Below are 26,987 nucleotides of genomic sequence, written 5' to 3' on the forward strand. Positions count from 1 at the left end.
CCCGTGGTGCTTCGCTTTGCCGATTCTGCTGCTGCCACTCTTTTTAATTCTTCTCAGGCCTCTCCTGTGGTCTTTCGTGCTCTCAAACGCCACCATTGGGAGGAGAATCTCGACTAGGGAGTCTAAATCAGATATAAATTTATCAAATTCAAATTTTTGTGAATCAATATGGGAATCAATGTGGAAGCCAGATGTGTAGAAGTTTAGATTGCCACTTGGATCTTGGAAAACTTGTCCGTCAGTTTGGCTCAATTGATAGCTTTCCCCTTTGAATCAGGAACTTCAGGATTTGAGCTCGTAATCTGGACTAGCCTCCAGTGGGAATGTTGCATTGTTGGAAGTGCTATCCTTTGGATGAGATGTTCAGCCAAGATAATGACTATCTGTTCTGGTAGTTCAGCTGAATGTTAACAATCTCACTGCACTATTTAAGGAGGAGTGAGTGTCCAGGCCAACATTCATCCCTCACCCAATACCACCAAAGACAGATCAATTGGTCATTCACCTTATTGCTGTTTGTGGTATCTTGTGCACAAAATGTCTGCTATGTTTGACTGCATAACCACCATGGTACTTCAAAATAATTCACTGTTCATGAATCTGATAGAACTGATAAAACTGTATCCAAGTTATTCTTCAATACTTAATTCAGTATTGGAGAGTTTTTAAATGAGCTGTGCTCCTGCAACAACCAGAAAATTCAACTGCAGCTGTACTAATATTGGGTACCAAATATATCTGCAATGCCTACTTTTAAAATGTAGCATTCTGATTAAAACCAGGATGATAATTTTTGCATAAATGTGATCAATCAGTGATATTATTGTAGCATTGCTGATGTTATCACATTGATGTTCTTTGCAGACAAATATTGTAAATTGTCTCAAGATACCTTAAAAGAAAGAACTTGCATTTCACAATCTCAGGATGCCCCAAAGTGCTTTACAGCCAATGAAGTATTTTTGAACTGTAGTCACTGTTATAATGTAGGAAACTTGGCAGACGATTTGTGCATAGCGAGGTCCCACAAACAGCAATGAAATAAATGACCAGATCAACTGTTTTTAGGTGTTGTCTGAAGGATAAATGTTGGCCAGGACAGCAGGTGAACTCCCCTGCTCTTCTTCATATAGTGCCATAGGGTCTTTCATGTCGACCTGAGAAGGCAGACAGGGCCTTGGTTTAACGTTTCACCCCAAAGACGGCATCTCCGACAGTACTGCACTCCCTCAGTACTGCACTGAAGTGCCAGCTGAGATTATGTGTTCAAGTCTCTGGAGTGGGACTTGAACACACAACCTTCTGATTCAGAGGTGAGTGTTCTACCCCTGAACCAAGGCTGACACTGTATTTGCTGTTGTAATAGTGCCTTCTTAAAACTTCAATTTATTAATAAAAGTAATATCAATTCAAAGGGAATTTTCAGGAAAAGCAACTGCTAACCTTGCACTTTTTCCGTTATTTTGGTAGAACATTACTTTGTAGAGGTTTTAATCTTTATCTAATTTACTTTACAGGATAAAGAGGGAGGTTTCGTTGTGAGGGATTCCAGCCAACCTGGAATGTACACAGTGTCTCTTTACACCAAATTTGGAGGGTGAGCTTCTACTATTATCTTTCATTTCACTGTTTTTGATTATCCCATTTTAAACATTTTCTCCCTTCCTTACTGGATGCTGTTGAGCTAGCCACTAGCTGTGTGTAACTGGCGTTAAGCCACAGTGATTTGATTCTACCTGCTTGAGGTGGGCTCAGACTATCTGCCTAAATTTGTTTTGGGTGATTTCATATTTCTCATCAATCAATGCAAGATGTGTAGTATAACGAGGCTATTATAACGTTGAGGTTAGCCCCAGCTCTGTAGTACTTCCTTGATTTTTTTCACTAGAGAATGAGAGAAATAAAGAGAAACATAAATTGTGAAGTTGGGAACTATGGGTATGATTCCTACAGGCTTTCTATGAGGCAGGAGGACAGCATGATGTGATCTTATGCATCAACATCTCGCTGAATAGAGAGGTGTTTGTAGCTTGCATGCTACTATTAGGCTGAGCTAATTTGCAACTGTGAACATAAACTGTACATAATTTTCATATCGATGACCTCAGAAGATTACAACAACAACTTGCATTTATATAGTAAAGTATCCCAAGGCACGTCACAGGAGTGTAATCAGACAAAAGTTGACACCAAGCCAAAGGAGGAGACATTAGGACAGGTGACCAAATACTTGGCCAACAATCTTTTCTCACCAGTGCTAGATTGAAGGGTTTAACTCATGCAGTCGCTGTGACCTCAATATTTAAAATGTTTGAGTTCTAGAATTACTGAAATCATCAGTCATTTTGCAATTCTTTGGTATCCCGTTTGTATGAGTTTCTGTTATTCCTAACAGGAACTCTGATAAGGCTGCACCTTTAAATAGTTTCAGGTACTCAATTTCAGAATAGAGGCAAGACTTCATTACTCAATGTTTTGCCATCAGCTGAACCAGTTGCTGATTTGTGAAAGCAAACCATTTTTATATATTCTGGGATAGTTTCATAAGCTCGCGGGTTGCAGTGGTTATTTACAACTAAGAAATGTTAACAGTTTTTGTTTGCTCACAATCATTTTGGAAAAAAAATCTATGCAAAGATGGCACGAAATATTGAATATTGTCAAAATTTCTAGTTTTTATAAAGGTAAGTGGTAAACCATTTAATCTCTTGTAACTGCATGATTTTATGGTGCAGAAATTCAGTTGCGTTTCACCTATTTTTTGGGCGCTAAACCTACCAATTTTGCGATGGGATATCCCGCGCCAGAATTGTGCCTGAAATGCGGCGGCTCTCATGTTAGTTTGGGTGTCCCTGGCAGTCAGCTGAAATGAACGCTGGGCTGATTATAATATGTAAATAGGGGTCCTGCTCTTGAAGTAGGATGCTTTTGGGAAATTGGTGCCTGGTAGTGTCTGATTTGCTTGTTCTTAAGCCCACCCAGCAAAAGCAGGCTGAAACAGCTACATGTAAAGGGATCATTACCTTTTATTAAGGTTTAAAAAAAAAAGTTGCATTTATGTAAGTCTCTGCATAGTCATTTAAGACTGGGGAATTTTGGAGCTTTTTTGGATGATTTGGTTGAGTGTTTTGGTAGTTTTTGAGTGTACAGAGCTGTTAGGGAGTTGACTTTTGGCTGCAGCTGCACTGTGACTTCATTGCGCAGTAATTCTGGGAAAAATGAAGATGTTGCTGGGATTGCCATTGAGGGGCTGCCACACCAGAGGGAAAAGCAGCATCAGCAGCAAGCATGGGAGCACAGACCTTCAGGGGCTCAAAGAAAAGGGCGAAGGAGGAAAGGGCACAGGAAGACTTATAGAATGCGGGTCTTTCGGAACAGAAAATGTCATACTGAACATGACAGAGGAGCAGTCATCTGATCCAGTCCTCACACCCACCATCTGAATGCCCTCAAAAACTACTACCTCATGGGTGTTCCTCTTCTCTGACTAAGAATACCTGTGCCTTCTGCAGCAGTGCAAGGATGTGAGCTCTCCCTTTGGCGAGCTACTTCTGGGCTGTCCTCCTGCTCATGCTCCTGTGCAGTAATGCTGGATGAGTTTCCAGCATCACTGCACAGGCGCATGAGCAGGAGGACAGCCCAGAAGTAGACCCCTCTAACTGATCTTCCAAACTATGTGGGGTACCAGGCTCTGAGCTGGTGCTTGCTAAGGTATGGTTGAGTGACGCTGTGTCTTCATGGATGATGCCTTCTTCCAGCTCCTCGACCACTGGGGGCTCTACATTTGCTTCACCTGAAAGGGAAAAGGACAAGGGTGAGCATTAATGTTAAGATTAGAGATAGATGAGTGGCTGTTGAAAACAACTGCATTATGTCAAGCATAGTATGTGAGGGCAGATATTTCAGTGAGAAGAGAAAAAGGGTGAAGTGGCCAAAAACCTTGCAGGTTGCATCCTCCAGCCTCACCGCACCCCTGACACGACCATTCCCCACAATCTCCATGATCTCTTCCTCAACTAGGGAGAGGACGTTAATAGAGGCTCTCCCTCCTTCTGTCCTTACTTCTTCCCTGTTATTGCTTGCAAGCTTCTCCTGTAAGAAAGAAGGGAGAGTGTTAGTGGTAGGGCACTGAGATGCTTTGAGGATATGCATGTCAAGGTAGAATAGTGTTGTGGTGTAAAGGGTGGTAGAGGTGAGGAGCGTAGCAAGTGCAGAGTGTGGCATTAGGAGCAGAAGGAGATGGAGTGAAATGTGCAGTTGTCATTGGAGGAGAGTGATGGGAATCAGGGAGGGAAGGGTTGTGAATGCTGAGACTACAGATGATGCAGGGTTAAGCAGAGAATAATGCGAGATTTGAGTTAGGAGTCTTACTTTAGTAACCCCGGTCAGGTCATTAAACTACTTGTGACATTGCAGCCAGATCCGTGGGGTGGTGCGCTCTGACCCGGTATGCAATCTTTGCCCACTGCTGCAGAGCAGCTTGACTCAAGATCTTCCTGCCGCCTGGTGGAAAGAGGACGTCCCTCCTCCTGCCCACCTCCTCCACCAACACCTCCAATGCAGCATCTGAAAACTGGGGGCCCTTTCCAGCTTGTCCTCTGCCTGCCATTTCTGCAAGTTGAATACAAGTTGCCTGCAGCCATGATTCACTTCCCCTTTAAGAGGTGCAGGCTGTCTTTCAAGGGCGTCAGGAACGCCCAATTCTCCTCTGCGCCCCCCCCCCCCCCCAACAACAATGAGGCAGGCAAGCAATCAATAGCAATAGCTGAAGCCTGCCTTTTTTATGATAATGAGGACCCCTCACCAATTTTGCTTCCTCGTAGTGCCCATGTAAATGGGACCAAACAATTTTCTACCCCCATATCTTCTGCCAAATTTGTTTCTGAACAACTAATATCTTTCATTGAAGACGTAATAAACGGTTTGTGTGTTGGATAAACAGTCAGACTGTGGGTCTTTTCATTTGTGCAGTATATTTGTAGTCAACTATTTTAACCAGTAGATGGCAGTACTGCATCTTTATCTGAAGTACACTCAGCATCCATTGACAAATAAAAAGCTACCTTATTAATCTGGGAATTTAGAGGATCAATATTTATTTTCAAGATGCTCAGTAAAATGTTTCAGATATATACAAGGAACCTTTTTTTTAAAAAAAAAGACAATGCTGGAAATACACAGCAGGTCAATCAGCATTTCAAAGACAACTCCCTTTACCCTTCTGACTTTTGCAGGCCTGGAAGATCACAGCCAACAGCCTAGACCAAGGCAGTACCTCACAGCATCTTCAAACTCCTTAGTCGCTAAAGTCCTTGAATGTGTTGTCACGTCCCAAATCTGTGCCCAAATTTCCCGCAACTCCATGTTTGAATCCCTCCAATCAGGTTTCCGCCCCTGCCACAGTAGTGAAACGGCGCTTATCAAAGTCACAAATGACATCCTATGTGACTGTGATCACGGTAAAAAATCCCTCCTCATCCTTCTCAACCTGACTTGCAGCCTTTGTCATGGTTGACCACACCATTCTCCTCCAATGTCTCTCCTCTGTTGTCCAGCTGGGTAGGACTCTGCTCGCCTGGTTCCATTCTTATCTATCCAGTCATAACCAGAGAATCACCTGCAATAGCTTCTGTTCCCGCTTTCAGACCGTTACCTCTGGAGTCCCCCAAGGATCTATCCTTGGCCCCCTCATATTTCTCATCTACCTGCTGCCCCTCGGCAACATCATCCGAAAACACGATGTCAGGTTCCACATGTACGTTGATGGCACCCAGCTCTACCTCACCACCACCTCTCGAGCACGCCAACTGTCTGATTTGTCACACTGCTAGTCTGACATCCGGTACTGGATGAACAGACATTTCCTCCAACTAAATATTTGGGAAGACCGAAGCCATTGTCCTCAGTCCCCGCCGCAAACTCCATTCCCAGGCACCGACTTCATCCATCTCCCAGGCCACTGTCTGAGGCTGAACCAACCTTGCCGTACTATTTGATCCTGAGATGAGCTTCCAACCACACATCTGCTCTATCACCAAGACCGCCTACCTCCACCTAAGTGACATTGTTTGTCTCCACCCCTGCCTCAGCTCATCTGCTGCTGAAATCCTCATCTATGCCTTTGTTGCCTCTGGACTTGACTATTCCAATGCTCTCCTAGCTGGCCTCCCATCTTCCATCCTCCATAAACGTGAATTCGTCCAAAACTCTGCTGCCCATATCCTAACTTGCACCAAGTCCCGTTCACCCATCACCCCTGTGCTTGCTGACCTACATTGGCTCCCGGTCCAGCAATGCCTCGATTTAAAAAAAAATCATCCTTGTTTTCAAATCCCTCCATGGCCTTGCCCCTCCCTATCTCTGTAACTTCCTCCAGCCCTACAATCCTCCGAGATCTCTGCGCTCTTCTAATTTTGGCCTCTTGTGCACCCCCGATTTTAATCGCTCCACCATTGGCAGCCGTGCTCTCAGCTGCCTAGACTCTAAGCTCTAGAATTCTCTCCCTAAACCTCTCCAACTCTCTACCTCTCTCTCCTCCTTTAAGATGCTCCTTAAAATCTACCTCTTTGACCAAGCTTTTGGTCACCTGTCCTAATATCTCCTTATGTTGCTTGGTGTCAGATTTTGTTTGATAAGTGCCTTGGAATGTTTTACTGTGTTAAAGGTGCTATATAATTGCAAGTTGTTGTTAAGATTTCAAGTGGGACCCGTCATTAGAACTGGGAATGCTTTGTCGAATATTCAACATAGTACCAAGATTACTCCTACTCTGTATGATCTGGTGCCAGGGGATTGAGATCACTACAACAGTGTTCCTCATTTTGACCGCATACATTACTTTTATTCCTATCTTGGAGGAATTAAAGAGAGTAAGATTGCCAAAAAATTGGAGACAGGATTGAGTGGTACGTATGTGATGGCACAAAGCATTCAAAACAAAGTTGAGAGTTAGTAGCATTACTAACTAAATGTAGGGGTATGATATATTCACAATACCAGAACAGGCAGAGAAGATTAACTTAACACTTAATTTTTAACACTATAACCTTTTCGAGAATGAAACGAGCGGGATAGCCACTGCTATCTAGTGGGTTGCCTATATAAGGTATAAGCCAGTGTCCCCAGGTTTGTTGAAAAAATAAAATTGCTAATCTTCAGCAATATGTTTTTTTTCCAGAGAGGGCAGTGGATCAACTCGACATTACCACATTAAGTTGACCCAGAAATCTCATAGACAGTATTATCTGGCAGAAAAACACTTGTTTGACAACATTCCTGAATTAATTGAGTATCATCAGCACAATGCAGCAGGTATTGAAATAAAACCAGTCTTGGTCATGATTTAACATGTTTATCATTATTGAATTGGCATCAGTAATTAATGTTGTGGTAGAGAGTTTAAACTAATATGGAAGAGGGAGGAGGAAAATGAGGAAGCACAAAGGAAAGTCAAAGGGGCGAGGGGTATAGGAAAGAAAAAAAGAACAGATTAAAAGGAGGAAGAATTAAGAAGAGTAAGATTGCCAAAAAATTGGAGGCAGGATTGAGTGGTATATATATGATGGTACAAAGCATTCAAAATAAAATTGAGTTAGTAGTATTAATCACTAAATGGAGGGGTATGATATACAGAGATGCCACAGGTTTGGATAGGAGAGATGCAGAGAGGAAAAAGGTGGGGTGGGGTGGGGCAGATAGCCTTAATCGAGTATCTTATCACAGCACCAGCACATAACGATCATAGAATCATAGAAAATTTACGGCACAGAAGGAGGCCATTCGGCCCATCATGTCCGCGCCGGCCGAAAATGATGTTTTGGGGGATGGCATTAGAATCCATCTGGATAAAGTTGAGAAGTAGGAAGAGGAATCATACAATTCTCAGTGTGCATCACTGGCCACCAAACAGGAGATTTGTAGACAATTCAGAGAAATGTGCAATAATTTTGGGTAAGTTTAACTATCTCAAGACAAAGGTAATGTATGTTGCCAAAGTGGGGAAAAGTTTCTTGAATGCATTTAGGACTGCTTCCTAGATCAGTATGTTTCTAGTCCAATGAGAAAAGCAGTGTTTGATCAAATTCTGCAAAACAAAGTGGGACAATATGAATATGAGAGTAAACTAGCGAGAAACATAAAAACGGATGGTAAAGACTTCTATAAGTATATAAAAAGGAAAAGACTGGCGAAGGCAAATATGGGTCCCTTACAGACAAAGACGGGAGAATTTATAATGGGGAATAAGGAAATGGCAGAGAAATTAAACAAATACTTTGTGTCTGTCTTCACAGAAGAAGACACAAAAAACCTTCCAGAAACACTAGAGAGCCAAGGGTCTGGTGAGAATGAGGAACTGAAAGAAATTAGTATTAGTAAAAAAAAAGTACTAGAGAAATTAATGGGACTGAAAGTTGATGAACCCCAAGGACCTGATGATCTACATCCCAGGGTTTTGAAAGAGGTGGCTATCGAGATAATCGATGCATTGGTTATAATCGTCCAAAATTCTATAGATTCTGGAACGGTTCCTGCAGATTGGAGGGTAGCAAATGTAACCCCACTATTTAAGAAAGGAGGGAGAGAGAAAACAGGGAACTACAGACCTGTTAGCCTGATATCAGTAGTAGGGAAAATGCTAGAATCTATTATAAAGGATGTGATAACAGGACATTTAGAAAATAATAATAGGATTTGGCAGAGTCAGCATGGATTTATGAAAGGGAAATCATGTTTGACAAACCTATTGGAGTTCTTTGAGGATGTAACTAGTAGAATAGATAAGGGGGAACCAGTGGATGTGGTGTATTTAGATTTTCAGAAGGCTTTAGATAAGGTCCCACACAGGAGGTTGGTGAACAAAGTTAGAGCGCGTGGAATTGGGGGTAATATACTGGCCTGGATTGAGAATTGGTTAATGGACAGAAAACAGAGAGTAGGAATAAATGGGGGTCTTTTTTAGGTTGGGAGACTGACTGGTAGGGCACTGCAGGGACCGGTGCTTGGGCCCCAGCTATTCACAATCTATATCAATGATTTGGACGAGGGGACCAAATGTAATATTTCCAAGTTTGCTGATGACACAAAACTAGGTGGGAATGTGAGTTGTGAGGAGGATGCAAAGAGGCTTCAAGGGGATATAGACAGGCTAAGTGAGTGGGCAAGAACATGGCAGATGGAGTATAATGTGGAAAAATGTGAAGATATCTACTTTGGTAGGAAAAACAGAAATTCAGAGTATTTTTTAAATGGTGAGAGATTGGGAAATGTTGATGTTCAAAGGGACCTGGGTGTCCATGTACATGAGTCACTGAAAGCTAACATGCAGGTGCAGCAAGCAATTAGGAAGGCAAATGGTATGTTGGCCTTTATTACAAGAGGATTTGAGTACAGGAGTAAAGATGTCTTACTGCAAGTATATAGGGCCTTGGTGAGACCGCACCTGGAGTATTGTGTACAATTTTGGTCTCCTTACCTAAGAGAGGATATACTTGCCACAGAGGAAGTACAACAAAGGTTCACCAGACTGATTGCTGGGGTGGCGGAATTGTCGTATGAGGAGAGATTGAGTAGACTCGGCCTGTATTCTCTGGAGTTAAGAAGAAAGAGAGGTGATCTCATTGAAACATACAAAATTCTTACAGGGCTTGACAGGGTCGATGCAGGGAGGATGTTCCCCCTGGCTGGGGAGTCTAAAACCATGAGTTACAGTCTCAGAATAAGGGGTAGCCCATTTAGGATAGAGATGAGGAGAAATTTCTTCACTGAGGGTGGTGAATCTTTGGAATTCTCTACCTCAGAGGGCTGTGGAGGCTCCGTCATTAAGTACATTCAAAACAGAGATCGATAGATTTCTAGATATTAAAGGCATCAATGGATATGGGGATAGTGCAGGAAAATGGAGTTGAGGTAGAAGATCAGCCATGATCTTATTGAATGGCGGAGCAGGCTCGAGGGGCCGGATGGCCAACTCCTGCTCCTATTTCTTAAGTTCTTAAATAACTGATGAGAGCAGGAGCACAATTGGGAAATAGTGACTACAATATAGCTAGGTTTGATGTGAAGATAGAAAAAGATAGATTAAAGATAAGGATGCTGGACTGGAAAAAGGCAAAGTTCAGTACAATTACACGGGATTTAACCCAAATTAATTGCTGATCCACTGCTGATCCATCATCCTTTTTGCTAACATTGAAAAGGATGATGGATCAGCAGTGGGAAAATCTTCAGATGTGAGATTGATGGGGTACAAAGTAGATATAAAATGAAAAGGAGGTGCCTCTAAGGATAGAATTCTGTGGATAATCTGAGAGATTAAAACTACACTGAAATTTAAAATGAAGGTCTGTGATAAAGGTTGGGCTATCAATACTAAAGAAAATCATGAGGAATATAGAGTGTAGTGGGGGTGTAAAGGCATATTAGAAGGTCGAAAAGGGAATATGCAAAAGGCTATCATAATATAAAGGGAACAGTAAAGGCTTTTATAAGCATATTAAAAATAAAAGAATAATTAAAGAGAGGGTAGCACTGCTCAGATGAATGGGAAATTCTGGGTATGGAGGGTAAAAACATGACAGGAGATATATATTTCGCATCTACTTTTACAAATAATAGTGGAAGTGAGAATGTAAGTATAATAGGGGAGGGGTAGATTTTCACTCTTAGTGGTGGCGGAAAACGGGTGGTAGCGGATCGGCTACCCGTTATGCACCCCGCCTGATTGAGGTTAATGGAATGGAAAATTAGACGGGCTGGATAACAAGCAGCTGATTATCTGCCGTCCATTTTTCGCCACTACCGAAGGTGAAAATCTACCCGAGGATGTGGAACAGTTGTTTGAGATAACTGAAGAAAAGGAATTTGTTCTGAAAAGGTTAGTCGAAAGTGGATTAGTCACTAAGTCATGATGACATGCACCTTTAACTGTTGAAAAAGGTCAGAGAGGAGATAAGAGGCTATGGCCACAATTTTTGAATCCTCCTTCGATATGCAAATAATGCCATGGGACTGGAGGCAGACAACCTTTGTTCAGGAAGGGAGAGAAGGATGAACCATATAACCATAAACCAGTTAATCTAATGTTAGTTAAGGGAAAACAGAATCCCTAATTTCAGATCAAATTAGTGAGTATTTAGAGATGCATGGGATAATGAAGGGTTGCCAGCACAGATTTGCCAAAGGCAAGTTATGTTTGACAAATTTAAGAATTTTTCTTTGCAGTGCTGTAGATAAAGGGAATGCAGTAGTATGTAGATATATAGTAATATATTGTGTATATAGATTTCCATAAGGCATTCGATGAGGTGTCTTACAGGACACTCATTACAAAAATTCAGGCATAAGGTATGAGGTAAAATGTAATCACGTGTAGAAAGATGGTTGATTGTTAGGAAACAAAGGGTTAATGGGTGATCCTCAGATTGGAGAAATATTAGAAGTGGTGATTCGTAGGGAGTCAGTGCTGTGTCCACTTTTGCTCTTGCTATATATAGATGATTTGTATGTTTTATTCGTTCATGGGGTTTGGGCGTCGCTGGCAAGGCCAGCATTTATTGCCCATCCCTAATTGCCCTTGAGAAGGTGGTGGTGAGCCGCCGCCTTGAACCGCTGCAGTCCGTGTGGTGAAGGTTCCCCCACAGTGCTGTTCGGAAGGGAGTTCCAGGATTTCGACCCAGCGACGATGAAGGAACGGCGATTATATTTCCAAGTCGGGATGGTGTGTGACTTGGAGGGGATCGTGCAGGTGGTGTTGTTCCCATGTGCCTGCTGCCCTTGTCCTTCTAGGGTGGTAGAGGTCGTGGGTTTGGAAGGTGTTGTCAAAGAAGCCTTGGCGAGTTGCTGCAGTGCATCCTGTGGATGGTACACACTGCAGCCACAGTGCACCGGTGGCGAAGGGAGTGAATGTTTAGGGTGGTGGATGGGGTGCCAATCAAGTGGGCTGCTTTGCCCTGGATGGTGCCGAGCTTCTTGAGTGTTGTTGGAGCTGCACTCATCCAGGCAAGTGGACAGTATTCCATCACACTCCTGACCTGTGCCTTGTAGATGATGGAAAGGCTTTGGGGAATCAGGAGGTGAGTCACTCGCCGCAGAATACCCAGCCTCTGACCTGCTCTTGTAGCCACAGTATTTATGTGGCTGGTCCGGTTAAGTTTCTGGTCAATGGTGACCCCCAGGATGTTGATGGTGGGGATTTGGTGATGGTAATGCCGTTGAATGTCAAGGGGAGGTGGTTAGACTCTCTTCCTTGTTGGAGATGGTAATTGCCTGGCACTTGTCTGGTGCGAATGTTACTTGCCAATTATCAGCCCAAGCCTGCATTTGGGCACGGACTGCTTCTTTATCTGAGGGGTTGCGAATGGAAATGAACACTGTGCAAACATCAGCGAAAATCCCCATTTCTGACCTTATGATGGAGGGAAGGTCATTGATGAAGCAGCTGAAGATGGTTGGGCCTAGGACACTGCCCTGAGGAACTCCTGCAGCAATGTCCTGTGGCTGAGATGATTGGCCTCCAACAACCACCACCATCTTCCTTTGTGCTAGGTATGACTCCAGCCACTGGAAAGTTTTTCCCCTGATTCCCATTGATTTCAATTTTACTGGGGCTCCTTGGTGCCACACTCTGTCAAATGCTGCCTTGATGTCAAGGGCAGACACTCTCGCCTCAACTCTGGAATTCAGCTCTTTTGCCCATGTTTGGAACAAAGCTGTAATGAGGTCTGGAGCCGAGTGGTCCTGGCGGATTCCAAACTGAGCATCGGTGAGCAGGTTATTGGTGAGTAAGTGCTGCTTGATAGCACTGTTGACGACACCTTCCATCACTTTGCTGATGATTGAGAGTAGGCTGATGGGGTGGTAATTGGCCAGATTGTATTTGTCCTACTTTTTGTGGACAGGACATACCCGGGCAATTTTCCACATTGTCGGGTAGATGCCAATGTTGTAGCTCTACTGGAACAGCTTGGCTAGAGGCGTGGCTAGTTCTGGAACACAAGTCTTCAGCACTAGAGCTGGGATGTTGTTGGGACCCATAGCCTTTGCTGTATCCAGTGCACTCAGCCGTTTCTTGATATCACGTGGAGTGAATCGAATTGGCAGAAGACTGGCTTCTGTGATGGTGGGAATATCGGGAGGAGGCCGAGATGGATCATCCACTAGGCACTTCTGGCTGAAGATGGTTGCAAACGCTTCAACCTTGTCTTTTGCACTCACGTGCTGGACTCCACCATCATTGAGGATGGGGATGTTTGCAGAGCCTCCTCCTCCCGTTAGTTGTTTAATTGTCCACCACCATTCAAGACTGAATGTGGCAGGACTGCAGAGCTTTGATCTGATCCATTGGTTGTGGAATCGCTTAGCTCTGCTATAGCATGTTGCTTCTGCTGTTTAGCATGCATGTAGTCCTGAATTGTTGCTTCACCAGGTTGGCACCTCTTGGTAATGGTAGAGTGAGGAATATGCCATGAGGTTACAGATTGTGTTGGAATACAATTTTGCTGCTGCTGCTGATGGCCCACAGCGCCTCATGGATGCCTAGTTTTGAGCTGAGAGATCTGTCCTGAATCTAACCCATTTAGCACAGTGATAGTGCCACACAACACGTTGGCTGGTGTCCTCAGTGCGAAGACGGGACTTCATCTCCATGAGGACTGTGCGGTGGTCACTCCTACCAATACTGTCATGGACAGATGCATCTGCGACAGGTAGATTGGTGAGGACGAGGTCAAGTAGGTTTTTCCCCTCGTGTTGGTTCGCTCACCACCTGCCGCAGGCCCAGTCTGGCAGCCACGTCCTTCAGGACTCTGCCAGCTCGGTCAGTAGTGGTGCTACTGAGCCACTGTTGGTGATGGACATTGAAGTCCCCCACCCAGAGTACATTCAGTGCTCTTGCTGCCCTCGGCTTCCTCCAAGTGGTGCTCAACGTGGAGGAGGACTGATTCATCAGCTGAGGGAGGCCGGAAGGTGGATAGCAGCAGGAGGTTTCTTTGCCCAATTTTGCACAAGTCCCCTGATGTTGGTGAGGAGGACTTTGCAGGGTCGGCTGGGCTTGGTTTGCCTTTGTCGTGTCCAGTACCTAGTGGTCCGATGCCGGGTGGTCCGTCCGGTCTTATTCTTGTTATGATTTTCTTTTTGAGAGAGGCTTGCTAGGCCATTTCAGAGGGCAATTAAGAATCAACCACATTGCTGTGGGTCTGGAGTCAGACCAGGTAAGGACATTAGTGAACCAGATGAGTTTTTACAACAATCCGGTAGTTTCATGGCCACCATTACTGATGCCAGCTTTTTTTAAATTCCAGATTTTTATTTAATTAATTGAATTTAAATTCCCCAGCTGCCGTGGCGGGAATTGAACTCATGACTCCGGATTATTAGTCCAGGCCTCTGGATTACTAGTCCAGTAACATAACCATTATGCTACCGTACCCGATGTGTACATAGGGAGCATGATATTGAAATTAGCTGAAGACATAAAAGTAGAAGGTTTGTCAAAGACCAAAGAGGGCTGTGAAAGGATTCAGAAGAATGAAGACAGGTTAGCAGAATGGCCAGACAGATAACAAATGAAATTTTAATGTAGAGAAATGTGATGTAATGCACTTTGGGAGGAAAAACAAGGAATAAGAGTATACAGTCAATGGAAAGGTACTGGGAGAACATAGGTACAGGAGTAGGCCATTTAGCCCCTCGAGCCTGTTCCGCCATTCAGTGAGATCATGGCTGATCTGTGACCTAACTCCATATACCCGCCTCAGCCCCACATCCCTTAATACCTTTGGTTAACAAAAATCTCCCAATCTCAGATTTAAAATTAACAATTGAGCTAGCATCAACTGCCATTTGCAGAAGAGAATTCCAAACTTTTACCACCGTTTGCATGTAGAAGTGTTTCCTAACTTCACTCCTGAAAGTCCTGGCTCTAATTTTTAGGTTATGTCCCATGGTCCTGGACTCCTCAACCAGCGGAAATAGTTTCTCTCTATCGACCCTATCAGTTCCCCTTAATATCTTGAGAGCTTCGATCAAATCGCCCCTTAATCTTCTAAATTTCAGGGTATGCAACCCTAGTTTGTGTAATCTCTCCTCATAATTTAACCCTTGGAGACCAGGTATTATTCTAGTAAATCTATGCTGCACTCCTTACAAGGCCAATATGTCCTTCCTAAGGTGTGGTGCCCAGAACTGAACACAGTACTCCAAGTGTGGTCTAACTAGGGCTTTGTATAGCTGTAGCATAACTTCTACCCCCTTGTATTCTAGTCCTGTAGGTATAAAGGCCAGCATTCCATTCGCCTTTATGGTTATTTTCTGTTCCTGTCCATGACATTTTAATGATCTATGCACATGGACCCCTAAGTCTCTTTGGACTCCCCCTGTTTCGAACTTTTCACCATTTAGGAAGTACTCTGTTCTACCCTTTTTTGGTCCAAAGTGGATGACCTTACATTTGCCTGCATTGAAATCCATTTGCCACAGTTTTGCCCATTCACTTAATCTATTAATATCTCCCTGTAATTTTATGCTTCCATCCACACTGCTTATAATTCTGCCTATCTTTGTGTTATCGGCAAACTTGGCTATGTGGCTCTGTATCCCATCATCTAAGTCGTTAATAAGCACAGTGAACAGTTGAGGCCCCAACACACATCCCTGTGGGACACCACTAGTCACATCCTGCTAATTTGAGTACCTGCCCATTATCCCTACTCTGTCTCCTGCTGCTCAACCAATTTCCTAACCAGGTCAGTGAAATGGCACCGGGAATGTACACTCAGTGCAAAGGTGCCAAAGGGTGTGGAAGAACAAGGACTCCTATGAGTGCAAATACATAATTCCCTGAAATTGCAAGTGCAGTAGAAAAAGGCGAATAGCATTTTGGGTTTTATAACTAGAATACAAGAGTAAAGAGGAGCATTTTGGTGGTAGTGATCATAACTCCGTTAGATTTAACATAGTTATGGACATAGGCAAAGATAGAGCAGGAGTTAAAGTTCTCAATTGGGGAAAGCCAATTTTACTAAGCTGAGAAGTGATTTAGCAAAAATGGACTGGAAACAGCTACTTGAAGGTAAATCAATGTCAGAGCAGTGGGAGGCATTCAAGGGGGCGATTCAAGGGATTCAGAGTAAACATATTCCCACAAAGAAAAGGGGTGGGACTGCCAAATCTAGAGCCCCCTGGATGTCCATGAGCATACAGGGTAAGATGAGGCAAAAAAGGAAAGCTTATGTCAGAAACAGAGAGCTCAATACTACAGAAAGCCTGGAGGAGTATAGAAAGTGCAGGGGTGAAATTAAAAAGGAAATTAGGAAAGCAAAGAGCGAGCATGAAAAAATATTGGCAAGTAAAATCAAGGAAAACCCAAAGATGTTTTATAAATACATGAAGAGCAACAGGATAACTAAGGAAAGAGTAGGGCCTATTAGAGACCAAAAAGGTAACCGAAGTGTGAAGGGGGAAGATGTTGGTATGGTTCTTAATGAATACTTTGCGTCTGTCTTCACAAAAGGGAGGGATGATGCAGACATTGTAGTTAATGATGAGGAGTGTGAAATGTTGGATGGGATAAACATAGTGAGAGGAAGTATTAAGGGGATCAGCCTCTTTGAAAGTAGGTAAATCACCAGGCCTGGATGAAATGTATCCCAGATTGTTAAAAGAAGCAAGGGGGGAAATAGCGGAGGCTCTGACCGTCATTTTCCAATCCTCCCTGGATACAGGCATGGTGCTGGAGGATTGGAGGACTGCTAACGTTGTACCGTTGTTTAAAAAGGGAGAGAGGGATAGACCGAGTAATTACAGACTAGTTAGTCTCACCTCGGTGGTGGGCAAATTATTGGAATCAATTCTGAGGGACAGGATAAACAGTCACTTCGAAAGGCATGGATTAATCAAGGACAGTCAGCATGGATTTGTTAACTAACTTGATTGAATTTTTTGAGCAGGTAACAGGGAGGGTCAGTGAGGCTAGTGTGTTTTGCAAGGCTAAGATTTTGCAAGCCTTGCATTTTAGCAAGGCTTTTGACAAGGTTCCACACGGCAGACTGGTCAAAAAAGTACAAACCCATGGGATCCAATAGAAAATAGCAATTTGGGTCTAAAATAGACTCAGTGGCAGGAAGCAAAGGGTAATGGTCGATGGGTTTTTTTTTTGTGACTGGAAGGCTGATTTCAGTGGGGTCCTGCAGGGCTCAGTACTAGGTCCCTTGCTTTTTGTGTGATATATCAATGATTTGGACTTATATGTAGGAGGCATGATTAAGAAGTTTGCAGATGATACAAAAATTGGCCGTGTGGTTAATAGTGAGGAAGAAAGCTGTCGACTGCAGGAAGATACCAATGGATTGGTCAGTTTGGCAGAAAAGTGGCAAATGGAATTCAATTTGGAGAAGTGCAAGGTAATGCATTTGGGGAGGGCAAACAAGGCAAGAGAATTCACAATATATGGGAGGATACTGAGAGGTGTCGCGGAAGAGAGGGACTTTGGAGTGCATGTCCACAGATCCCTGAAGGTAGCAGGACAGGTAGATAAGGTGGTTAAGAAGGCATAAGCGATACTTTCCTTTATTAGCTGATGCATAGAATATAAGAGCAGGGAGATTATGCTTGAACTGTATAAAACACTAGTTAGGCCACAGCTTGAGTACTGAGTACAGTTCTGGTCACCACATTACAGGAAAGATGTGATTGCACTAGAGAGGGTAAAGAGGAAATTTACGAGGATGTTGCCAGGACTGGAGAATTTTAGCTATGAGGAAAGATTGGATCGGCTGGGGTTGTTTTCTTTGGAACAGAGGAGGCTGAGGGGTGCTTTAATTGAGGTGTATAAAATTATGAGGGGCCTAGATAGAATGGATAGAAAGGACCTATTTCCCTTAGCAGAGAGATCAATAAACAGGGGGCATAGATTTAAAGTGATTGGTAGAAGGATTAGAGGGGAGTCAAAGAAAAATGTTTTCACCCAGAGGATGGTGAGGGTCTGGAACTCACTACCTGAAAGGGTGGTAGAGGCAGAAACCCTCATCACATTTAAAAAGTACTTGGAAATGCACTTGAAGTGCCACAACCTACAAGGCTACGGACTAAGAGCTGGAAAGTGGGATTAGGTTGGGTGGCTCATTTTCGGCTGGTGCTGACACGATGGGCTGAATGGCCTCCTTCTATGCTGTAAATTTTCTGCTTCTATTAAACTTATACAAGACACAGTTAAAGGTATTGTGAGCAGTTTTGGATGCCCCATTATAGAAAGAACGTTAAAGGCATAGAGGGGGAGAAATTGAACATAGTCATACCTGTTTTTTGGGTGAAAAATCAACATTGGAGGCCGAATTTTGGGCTATGTTCTCCTGATCTCTCCTGGAAGTGCGCCAGCTACCAAATTAGAAGCTGGCGATCTCAAAGTGTGCCTGAGAAAGGTATTAGGTGCCTTGCATTTGTAATAGGGGTGCCAATGCTGGTTGTCGGATAAATGTAAATGCACATATGTTGAATAATGCTTTGTTTAACATCATGAGGTATTGTCTTAGGTCTTGTCACACGATTGCGATATCCAGTGGGCCGTAAAGGACGATCTGCACCTACAACTGCTGGCTTTAGCTATGGTAATGTAACTGCCTATTTTGCAGTAGCCCAGATGCTGCTGGACTTTTGTAAAAAAAATGTATGAAGTGTTTTCAGTGGCTAACATATAATTAACACTGTATTATGTTTTTTTGTCAATTGAATCTTTTAGTTAAGTATTTGCAGATCATTTGACCCAATTCAAACAATAAGAATGCCAACAGAACCCAATCTATTTTCTCGAGCCATAGCCAGGTGTTATTAATTATGTTGGATGTTGCTACCTGATTTGCTTCCTAAATAAACTTTTGTTTGGTTTCAATTTTTGTAACCTTTGGCTGAAGAGCCAGAATTTTTGATCTTCTAATAAGAAAAATTACATTGAAATATGTGCTCTCTGTTACTGTTATGTTTACTGATCTGAACTAGGAAAATAAACATTTAATTAATTTGAGTTGTAAAATTTACACACTTTTTCAGGCTATGTTACAGATTACATGGAAATGCAGATATACATTGAGACCATGATTTAAAATACTTCAATTGCTTTTACTTTACAGAACATTGCTCAAGTACTGACTGATCTTTTATTTTTTGTGTGACTGGAAATCAGCTGATAACATGGTTTTATTTCTTTAAATGCAGATTCCTGTTATTTACATCCTCTTTACATTTAATGCATTGTTATAACAAAGCTTTTGATATACTTGTCAGTACTTTATACCTAAGGCAATAACATTGATAAAATTAAAGTTATACTGGTGCACATAATTTTAAGCAGGTTAATTTCTCTGTCATAACATCCAAAATTACTGTTCATTGACATAGTTGAATATGTTTGATCATTGCTTACACAGAAAAATGGGAAATAAACCCTTCTGAGCTGACATTTATGAAAGAGCTGGGAAGTGGACAGTTTGGAGTGGTACGTTTAGGAAAGTGGCGGGCTCAACACAAAGTAGCAATTAAAGCAATTCGTGAAGGTGCAATGTATGAAGAGGATTTCATAGAAGAAGCTAAAATCATGATGTGAGTAACAATGTATTAATTTTAGCTTTCTGATACTTTTTAACATTTCTGTAATTATCATAGAATTGCTCCCCTTATGGTGCGGCGAGTTTATCCAATAAGTTGTTGAACCATAAGGTCTTGTGCACTCCCATGTTGGATTCCTAGTCTATGCTAAGTTTTCTGATCTCAGCCAGTGTACAATAATTGCAAGTGAAAATCAGCCAGGATTGTTGTTCCTGATAACGATCAGGTGACTCCTGCAGTGCCTCCTTGTCTGGATGTCTGATGAGGCTAGAATTGGGCTCAGCAGTGATGCTTCCCACAGTCCAATAGCCTGCTAACAACTACTATTTAAGTTTGTACATGAATTAATATCATTTGGGCAAGATACCAGAGGGTGTAAGGTGCCATGGAACTCCTCCAGAAAGATCCACACTTTTAGAAAGGAGGGGATAAAATTGGCAAGTTGAGAAAAAGTTACAGAATGCACTTCATTAAATTTTATAATGGCACACACACATAAAGATTGCAGCAAAAATTTTCAATTGAAGGAATGCTCAAGGATAACGCTTTACAATGCCAAAATCCTAGCTCTACTAATGTTAATGCTGCCCCATATTACAAACTTATTAAAATAAAAGTGTTAATGTTCCATCACCACACAGCTAGCCACCTGAATTGAGTCACTTAAGATTTACCTAAGAAAGCTGAATTGCTGTACGCTGACGCCTCAACAACTACTAAAGCCTTCCATGTTTCTTACTGCTTCTTGTATCTTTAAAGCATATATTCACCAATGAGAAGACATTGGAAACAAATTAGCTAAAATGATTTCAAATATTTTAAAGTACAATTGGGGTACTAATCCACATGTCTGGAATTCAAATTGTGAACAAATGCAATTCAAACATTGGATAGACAGGCTTTTACATAGTCATTTTCCTTAGTGTGCTAATATTTCGTTATTCTGATCCGGATAAAGGCAATTTTACTGTAGATAAAATTCAGATGTTAGTTTGTGCCCGAATTCCCAGCGGCAATCACGAACCGCCGCAAACTGATGAGCAAGAGGACCATGCAAAATTGGTTTTCTTGCTCGACTGGGTCCTGACAGGTGCTGGGAAAGCCAGTTGTGCCCCAAACAGCAGTGCGCCGGTCACAAAGAAAATGAAGATTGGCCAGCTGGGACTCCGGCACCGGACCTACGGAGAGTTCGGTGGGGGGGTGGCGGGGAAGGAGGAGATCAAGAGGGGGGCGAGTGGTAAGTGCATGCTGTGGTCAGTCTCATTCCAATATAGGAAAGCAGCCTGAAATAAGTGTTAGGCCCCCGATTTAGTTCCTGTTCCTGGTGGCTATTCAATGACCCTTATTGGAAGTACATGTGTGTCGACACCAGGTGGGGATAGCATAGGGCTTGGTGGTGATATCCTTGTGACTAAATAGCCTTCCAACAGTCACTGTCAAGGCTCATATATGAACAGTGGTAAGTTGGATGAGGTATTCAAGGGTATCCTTTGAACTGTACCCTAAAGATCTTCAGGAAAAGAGGGAAGTAAATTGGCAGAAAAAGAAGGGGAAAAGAAGTAAATAACCAATGCAAATCAAATTGCAGATAGTATGATATATACCTTACATAACTACTCTTTGATATTGAACTTTCTAATGGTCTATGTTAAACAAGTTTTAATGTTCCACAAACATAATATAAAAATATAATGCACTTTTTGAAGAGTCAAATATGCACTGACATGATTGATTTGCCTGTAGGAAGTTATCTCATCCTAAATTAGTGCAATTGTATGGAGTTTGCACACAGCAGAAACCAATATACATAGTGACCGAATTTATGGAACTTGGTTGTCTGCTGAACTACCTCCGACAAAGAAGAGGGCAGTTAAACAACGAGATGTTACTGAGCATGTGCCAGGACGTGTGCGATGGCATGTCATACTTGGAATCAAATGGGTTCATCCACAGAGATCTGGTAATTCTTTTGGTTACTTTACATAAAATAATGCAAATGTATACCAGAAAGTGAAGTGCACCTCCAGAATCTGATGCAGTGGCAGGTAAGAGGGGGAAAAAATTTATACAACATAAGTAAACAGCACTTTAAAAAAAAAGTGTTTGTAATGTTTGATTATATATTGACGTCAGTGATAGAAACATAGAAAATTTACAGCATAGAAGGAGACCATTCGGCCTATCGTTTCCATGCCGGTTGAAAAAGAGCTACCCAGCCTAATCTCACTTTCCAGCACTTGGTCTGTAGCCTTGTAGGTTATGGCACTTCAAGTGCATATCCAAGTACTTTTTAAATGTAATGAGGGTTTCTACCTCTACCACCCTTTCAGGTAGTGAGTTCCAGACCCCAACACCCTCTGGGTGAAAATTTGTTTCCTCAGCTCCCCTCTAATCCTTCTACCAATTACTTCAAATCTATGCCCCCTGGTTATTGACTTCTTTGCTGAGGGAAATAGGTCCTTCCTGTCCATGCTATCTAGGCCCCTCATAATTTTATACACCTCAATTAAATCACTGCTCAGCCTCCTCTGTTCCAAAGACAACGACCCCAGCCTATCCAGTCTTTCCTCATAGCTAAAATTATTCAGTCCTGGCAACATCCTCGCCAATCTCCTCTGTACCCTCTCTAATGCAATCACATCTTTCCTGTAATGTGGTGACCAGAACTGTGCGCAGTACTCAAGCTGTGGCCTAACTAGTATTTTATACAGTTCTAGCATAACCTCCCAGCTCTTATGTTCTATTACTCGGTTAATAAAGGAAAGCATTCCATATGCCTTCTTAACCACCTTATCTACCTGTCCTGCAAACTTCAGGGATCTGTGGACATGCACTCCAAGGTCACTCTCTCTTCCTCTGGACCACTCAGTATCCTCCAATTTATCAGGTATTCCCTTGCCTTGTTTGCCCTCCCCAAATGCATTACCTCGCACTTCTCTGGATTGAATTCCATTTGCCACTTTTCTGCCCACCTGACCAGTCTATTGATATCTTACTGCAGTCTACAGCTTTCCTCCTCACTATCCACCACACAGCCAATTTTTGTATGATCTTTTGCATGCTTCCTACATTTATGTCTATACCACAAAAAGCAAGGGACCTAGTACTGAGCCTTGCAGAACCCCACTGGAAACAGCCTGCCAGTCGCAAAAACATCCGTCGACCATTAACCTTTGCTTCCTGCCATTGAGCCAATTTTGGATCCAACTAGCCACTTTACCTTGGATCCCATGGGCTTTTACTTTTTGACCAGCTTGCCATGTGGGACCTTGTCAAAAGCCTTGCTAAAATCCACGTAGACAACATCAAACGCATTACCGTCATCGACCCTCCTTGTTACCTGCTCAAAAAATTCAATCAAGTTAGTCAGACACGAACTTCCCTTAACAAATCCATGTTGATTGTGTTCTTGATTAATCCATGCCTTTCTAAATGATGATTTATACTGTCTCTCTGAATTGATTCCAATAATTTGCCCACCACCGAGGTTATACTGACTGGCCTGTAATTACTAGGTCTATCCTTTTCTCCCTTTATAAACAACGCTACATTAGCAGTCCTCCAATTCTCCGGCACTACGCCTGTAGCCAGGGGGGATTGGAAAATGATAGTCAGAGACTCCGCTATTTCTTCCCTTGCTTCTTTTAACAGCCCAGGATACATTTCATCCGGGCCTGGTAAATTATCTACTTTCAAAGATGCTTATTTTTTTATTTGTTCATGGGATGTGGGCGTCACTGGCAAGGCCAGCATTTATTGCCCATCCCTAATTGCCCTTGAGAAGATGGTGGTGAGCCACCTTCTTGAACCGCTGCAGTCCGTGTGGTGAAGGTTCTCCCACACTGCTGTCAGGTAGGGAGTTCCAGGATTTTGACCCAGCGACGACGAAGGAATGGCGATATATTTCCAAGTTGTAATGGTGTGTGACTTGAGGGGAACATGCAGGTGGTGGTGTTCCCATGTGCATGCTGCCCTTGTCCTTCTAGGTGATAGGGGTTGTGGGTTTGGAGGTGCTGTCGAAGAAGCCTTGGCGAGTTGCTGCAGCTCATCCTGTAGATAGTACACACTGCAGCCATGGTGCACCGGTGGTGAAGGGAATGAATGTTTAGGGTGGTGGATGGGGTGCCAATCAAGCGGGCTGCTTTTTCCTTCATGGCGTCGAGCTTCTTGAGTGTTGTTGGAGCTGCACTCATCCAGGCAAGTGGAGAGTATTCCATCACACTCCTGACTTGTGCCTTGTAGATGGTGGAAAAGCTTTGGGGAGTCAGGAGGTGAGTCACTCGCCACAGTATTTATGTGGCTGGTCCAGTTAAGTTACTGGTCAATGGTGACCCTCAGGATGTTGATGATGGGGGACTTGGCAATGTTAATACCGTTGAAAGTCAAGGGGAGGTGGTTAGACTCACTCTTGTTGGAGAGGGCCATTGCCTGGCACTTGTCTGGCGCAAATGTTATTTGCCACTTATCAGCCCAAGCCTGGATGATGTCCAGGTCTTGCTGCATGCGGGCACGGACTGCTTCATTATCTGAAGGGTTGCGAATGGAACTGAACACTGTGCAATCATCAGCGAACATCCCCATTTCTGACTTTATGATGGAGGGAAGGTCATTGCTGAATCCGCCTCCACACATAGGTTACCTTTTTGGACGCTAATAGGCTCTACTCTTTTCTTAGTTATCCTCTTGGTCTTTATGTATTTATAAAACATTTTTGGGTTTTCCTTAATTTTACTTGCCAGTATTTTTTCGTGCCCTGTCTTTGCTTTCCTAATTTCCTTTCTAATTTCACCCCTGCACTTTCTATACTCCTCTAGGCTTTCTGCATTATTGAGCTCTCGGTGTCTGACATAAACTTCCCTTTTTTGCCTTATCCTACCCTTTATGCTCTTTGTCATCCAGGGGGCTCTAGATTTTGGAATCCCACTCTTTTCCTTTGTGTGAACATGTTTACTCTGAACTCCTTGAATGCCACCCACTGCTCTGACACTGATTTACCTTCAAGTAGCTATTTCCAGTCCACTTTTGCTAAATCACTTCTTAGCTTAATAAAATGGCAGATTTTAGTAGGTTAGCTATGGCTGATTTATTTTACTGGGTATGAGAAGTGCACTTTTTCTTGCATTTTTTTTCTATACTTTGGGGTTTTTAACTGTGTATTCTCCTACATGAATACATTGGAGATAAAGTAGCATTGTGCAATTCTAGTAATATCAGTTGCAATGGTCAACATGTTTGTTATTTATACTGCTTAGTGCAATATCAACCCCAAGAAGTGAGAATGCACCAAACAAGTATGGAAACAATGACTTTCTTTATCCCATGACTATAGCGGTTAACTAGAACTATTGGGAAGGGTTTAAACTAATAGGGTAGGGGGAAAGGTAAATAAAGAGAGTAAAGTAGACTGCTTGGAAGGGAAAGTAAGCATTGGGTGTATAGGTAGTAAGGAAGTAGAAAGATTGAAAGAGATTTAACAGAAATTAGTAAAAGAAAAAAGGAAATCAGCATATGGAAAGGGAAAAGATAAAGCAAGAGTTACAAAACTAAGGAACTCCAATGTGTGCATATTGATACTTAGAGTATAAGAAATAAAATTGGAGAACCACATTTGTTGATTTAAAATAGAAAAAATCATTATATAGAAATAACTGAAATGTGGCTACAGTTGGGTCAGGGTTGGCAATTAAATGTACCTGGGATAAAATTTTCAGGAGGGATAGGAAAGGAAGAAAGGGAGTCGCGGTATTAATTAGAGACAATATCATTGTCTTGAATGTTAGGCTTTCAGTAGAGAAATGATGCAGACAGCATCTCTTTGGATTAAAATGAGGACTAGCGAAGTGTGAGTATACTGAATCGTAGAAAGGAAACTGAGGTAAAATGTGCTCAGGACTGTTTTCTCGGTCAATATGTTGCTACTCCAACAAAAAATGAATCACTACTTGACCTAGTTCTGGGTAATGAAGTGGTGCAGGTAGGTGACCTGAGAGTAGAGAAACATTTGGGAACAGTGACCACAATATAACTAGATTTAGTGTAAGGATTAAAAAAAGAAAAAGTCAAAGATAATGGTACTTGACTGGGAAAAAGCAAATTATGGAAAAAAAAAAGAGACCCTACCCACATTAAATAATATGGGTACGGTAGCCTAGTGGTTATGTTATTGGACTAGTAATCCAGAGGCCTGGACTAATAATCTGGAGTCATGAGTTCAAATCCTGCCACGGCAGCTGGGGAATTTAAATTCAATTAATTAAACAAAATCTGGAATAAAAAAAAGCTAGTATCAATAATGGTGGCCATGAAATTACCGGATTGTTGTTAAAAACCCATCTGGTTCACTAATGTCCTTTTAGGGAAGGAAACCTGCCGTCCTTACGCAGTCTGGCCTATATGTGACTCCAAACCCACAGCGATGTGGTTGATTCTTAATTGCCCTCTGAAATGGCCTAGCAAGCCACTCAGCTGTACAATCTCACTACAGAAAGTCACAATAAGAATAAAACCAGACGGATCACCCAGCATCGGACCACAAGGCACCGGACACGACAGAGGCAAACCAAGCTCAGTCGACCCTGCAAAGTCCTCCTCACTAACATTTGGGGACTTGTGCCAAAATTGGGAGAGCTGTCCCACAGACTAGTCAAGCAACAGCCTGACCTAGCCATATTCACAGAATCATACCTTTCAGCCAACGTCCCAGATTCTTCGATCACCATCCCTGGGTATGTCCTGTCTCACCGGCAAGACAGAACAACCAGAGGTGGCGATACAGTCAGGAGGGATTGGCCCTGGGATTCCTCAACATTGACTCCAGACCCCATGAAATCTCATGGCATTAGGTCAAACATGGGCAAGGAAACCTTCTGCTGATTACCACCTACCATCCTCCCTCAGCTGATGAATCAGTCCTCCTCCATGTTGAGCACCACTTGGAGGAAGCACTGAAGGTAGCAAGAGCACAGAATGTACTCTGGGTGGAGGACTTCAATGTCCATCGCCAAGAGTGGCTCGGTAGCACCACTACTGACCGAGCTGGCCAAGTCCTGAAGAACATAGCTGCCAGTCTGGGCCTGCGGCAGTTGGTGAGCGAACCAACACGAGGGAAAAACCTACTTTATCTCGTCCTCACCAGTCTACCTGTCGCAGATGCATCTGCCCATGACAGTATTGGTAGGAGTGACCACCGCACAGTCCTCGTGGAGACACCATTCAACGTGTTGTGTGGCACTATCCCGTGCTAAATTGGATAGATTCAGAACAGATCTAGCAGCGCAAAACTGGGCATCCATGAGGTGCTGTGGGCCATCAGCAACAACAGAATTGTATTCCAGCACAATCTGTAAACTCATGGCAAGGCATATTCCTCACTGTACCATTCCCAACAAGCCAGT

At 42.9% G+C, this 26,987-nt stretch overlaps 1 protein-coding gene across 4 annotated transcripts in view; it reads left to right on the plus strand.

The window, feature by feature from the left end:
• Window positions 1-26,987, plus strand: part of tec (tec protein tyrosine kinase) — a 164,351-nt gene that overhangs the window by 111,958 nt on the left and 25,406 nt on the right. For all 4 annotated transcript variants that reach the window (XM_067988091.1, XM_067988106.1, XM_067988115.1 and 1 more), the window contains 5 exons: window positions 1,518-1,597; window positions 7,178-7,311; window positions 18,525-18,599; window positions 19,416-19,587; window positions 21,337-21,553. In XM_067988091.1, coding sequence (XP_067844192.1) covers window positions 1,518-1,597; window positions 7,178-7,311; window positions 18,525-18,599; window positions 19,416-19,587; window positions 21,337-21,553 — 678 coding nt within the window. The remainder of the gene's footprint in view (window positions 1-1,517; window positions 1,598-7,177; window positions 7,312-18,524; window positions 18,600-19,415; window positions 19,588-21,336; window positions 21,554-26,987) is intronic.

This window comes from Heptranchias perlo, chromosome 1 (assembly GCF_035084215.1).
Source record: "Heptranchias perlo isolate sHepPer1 chromosome 1, sHepPer1.hap1, whole genome shotgun sequence".
In the NCBI taxonomy this organism is placed as follows: domain Eukaryota; kingdom Metazoa; phylum Chordata; class Chondrichthyes; order Hexanchiformes; family Hexanchidae; genus Heptranchias; species Heptranchias perlo.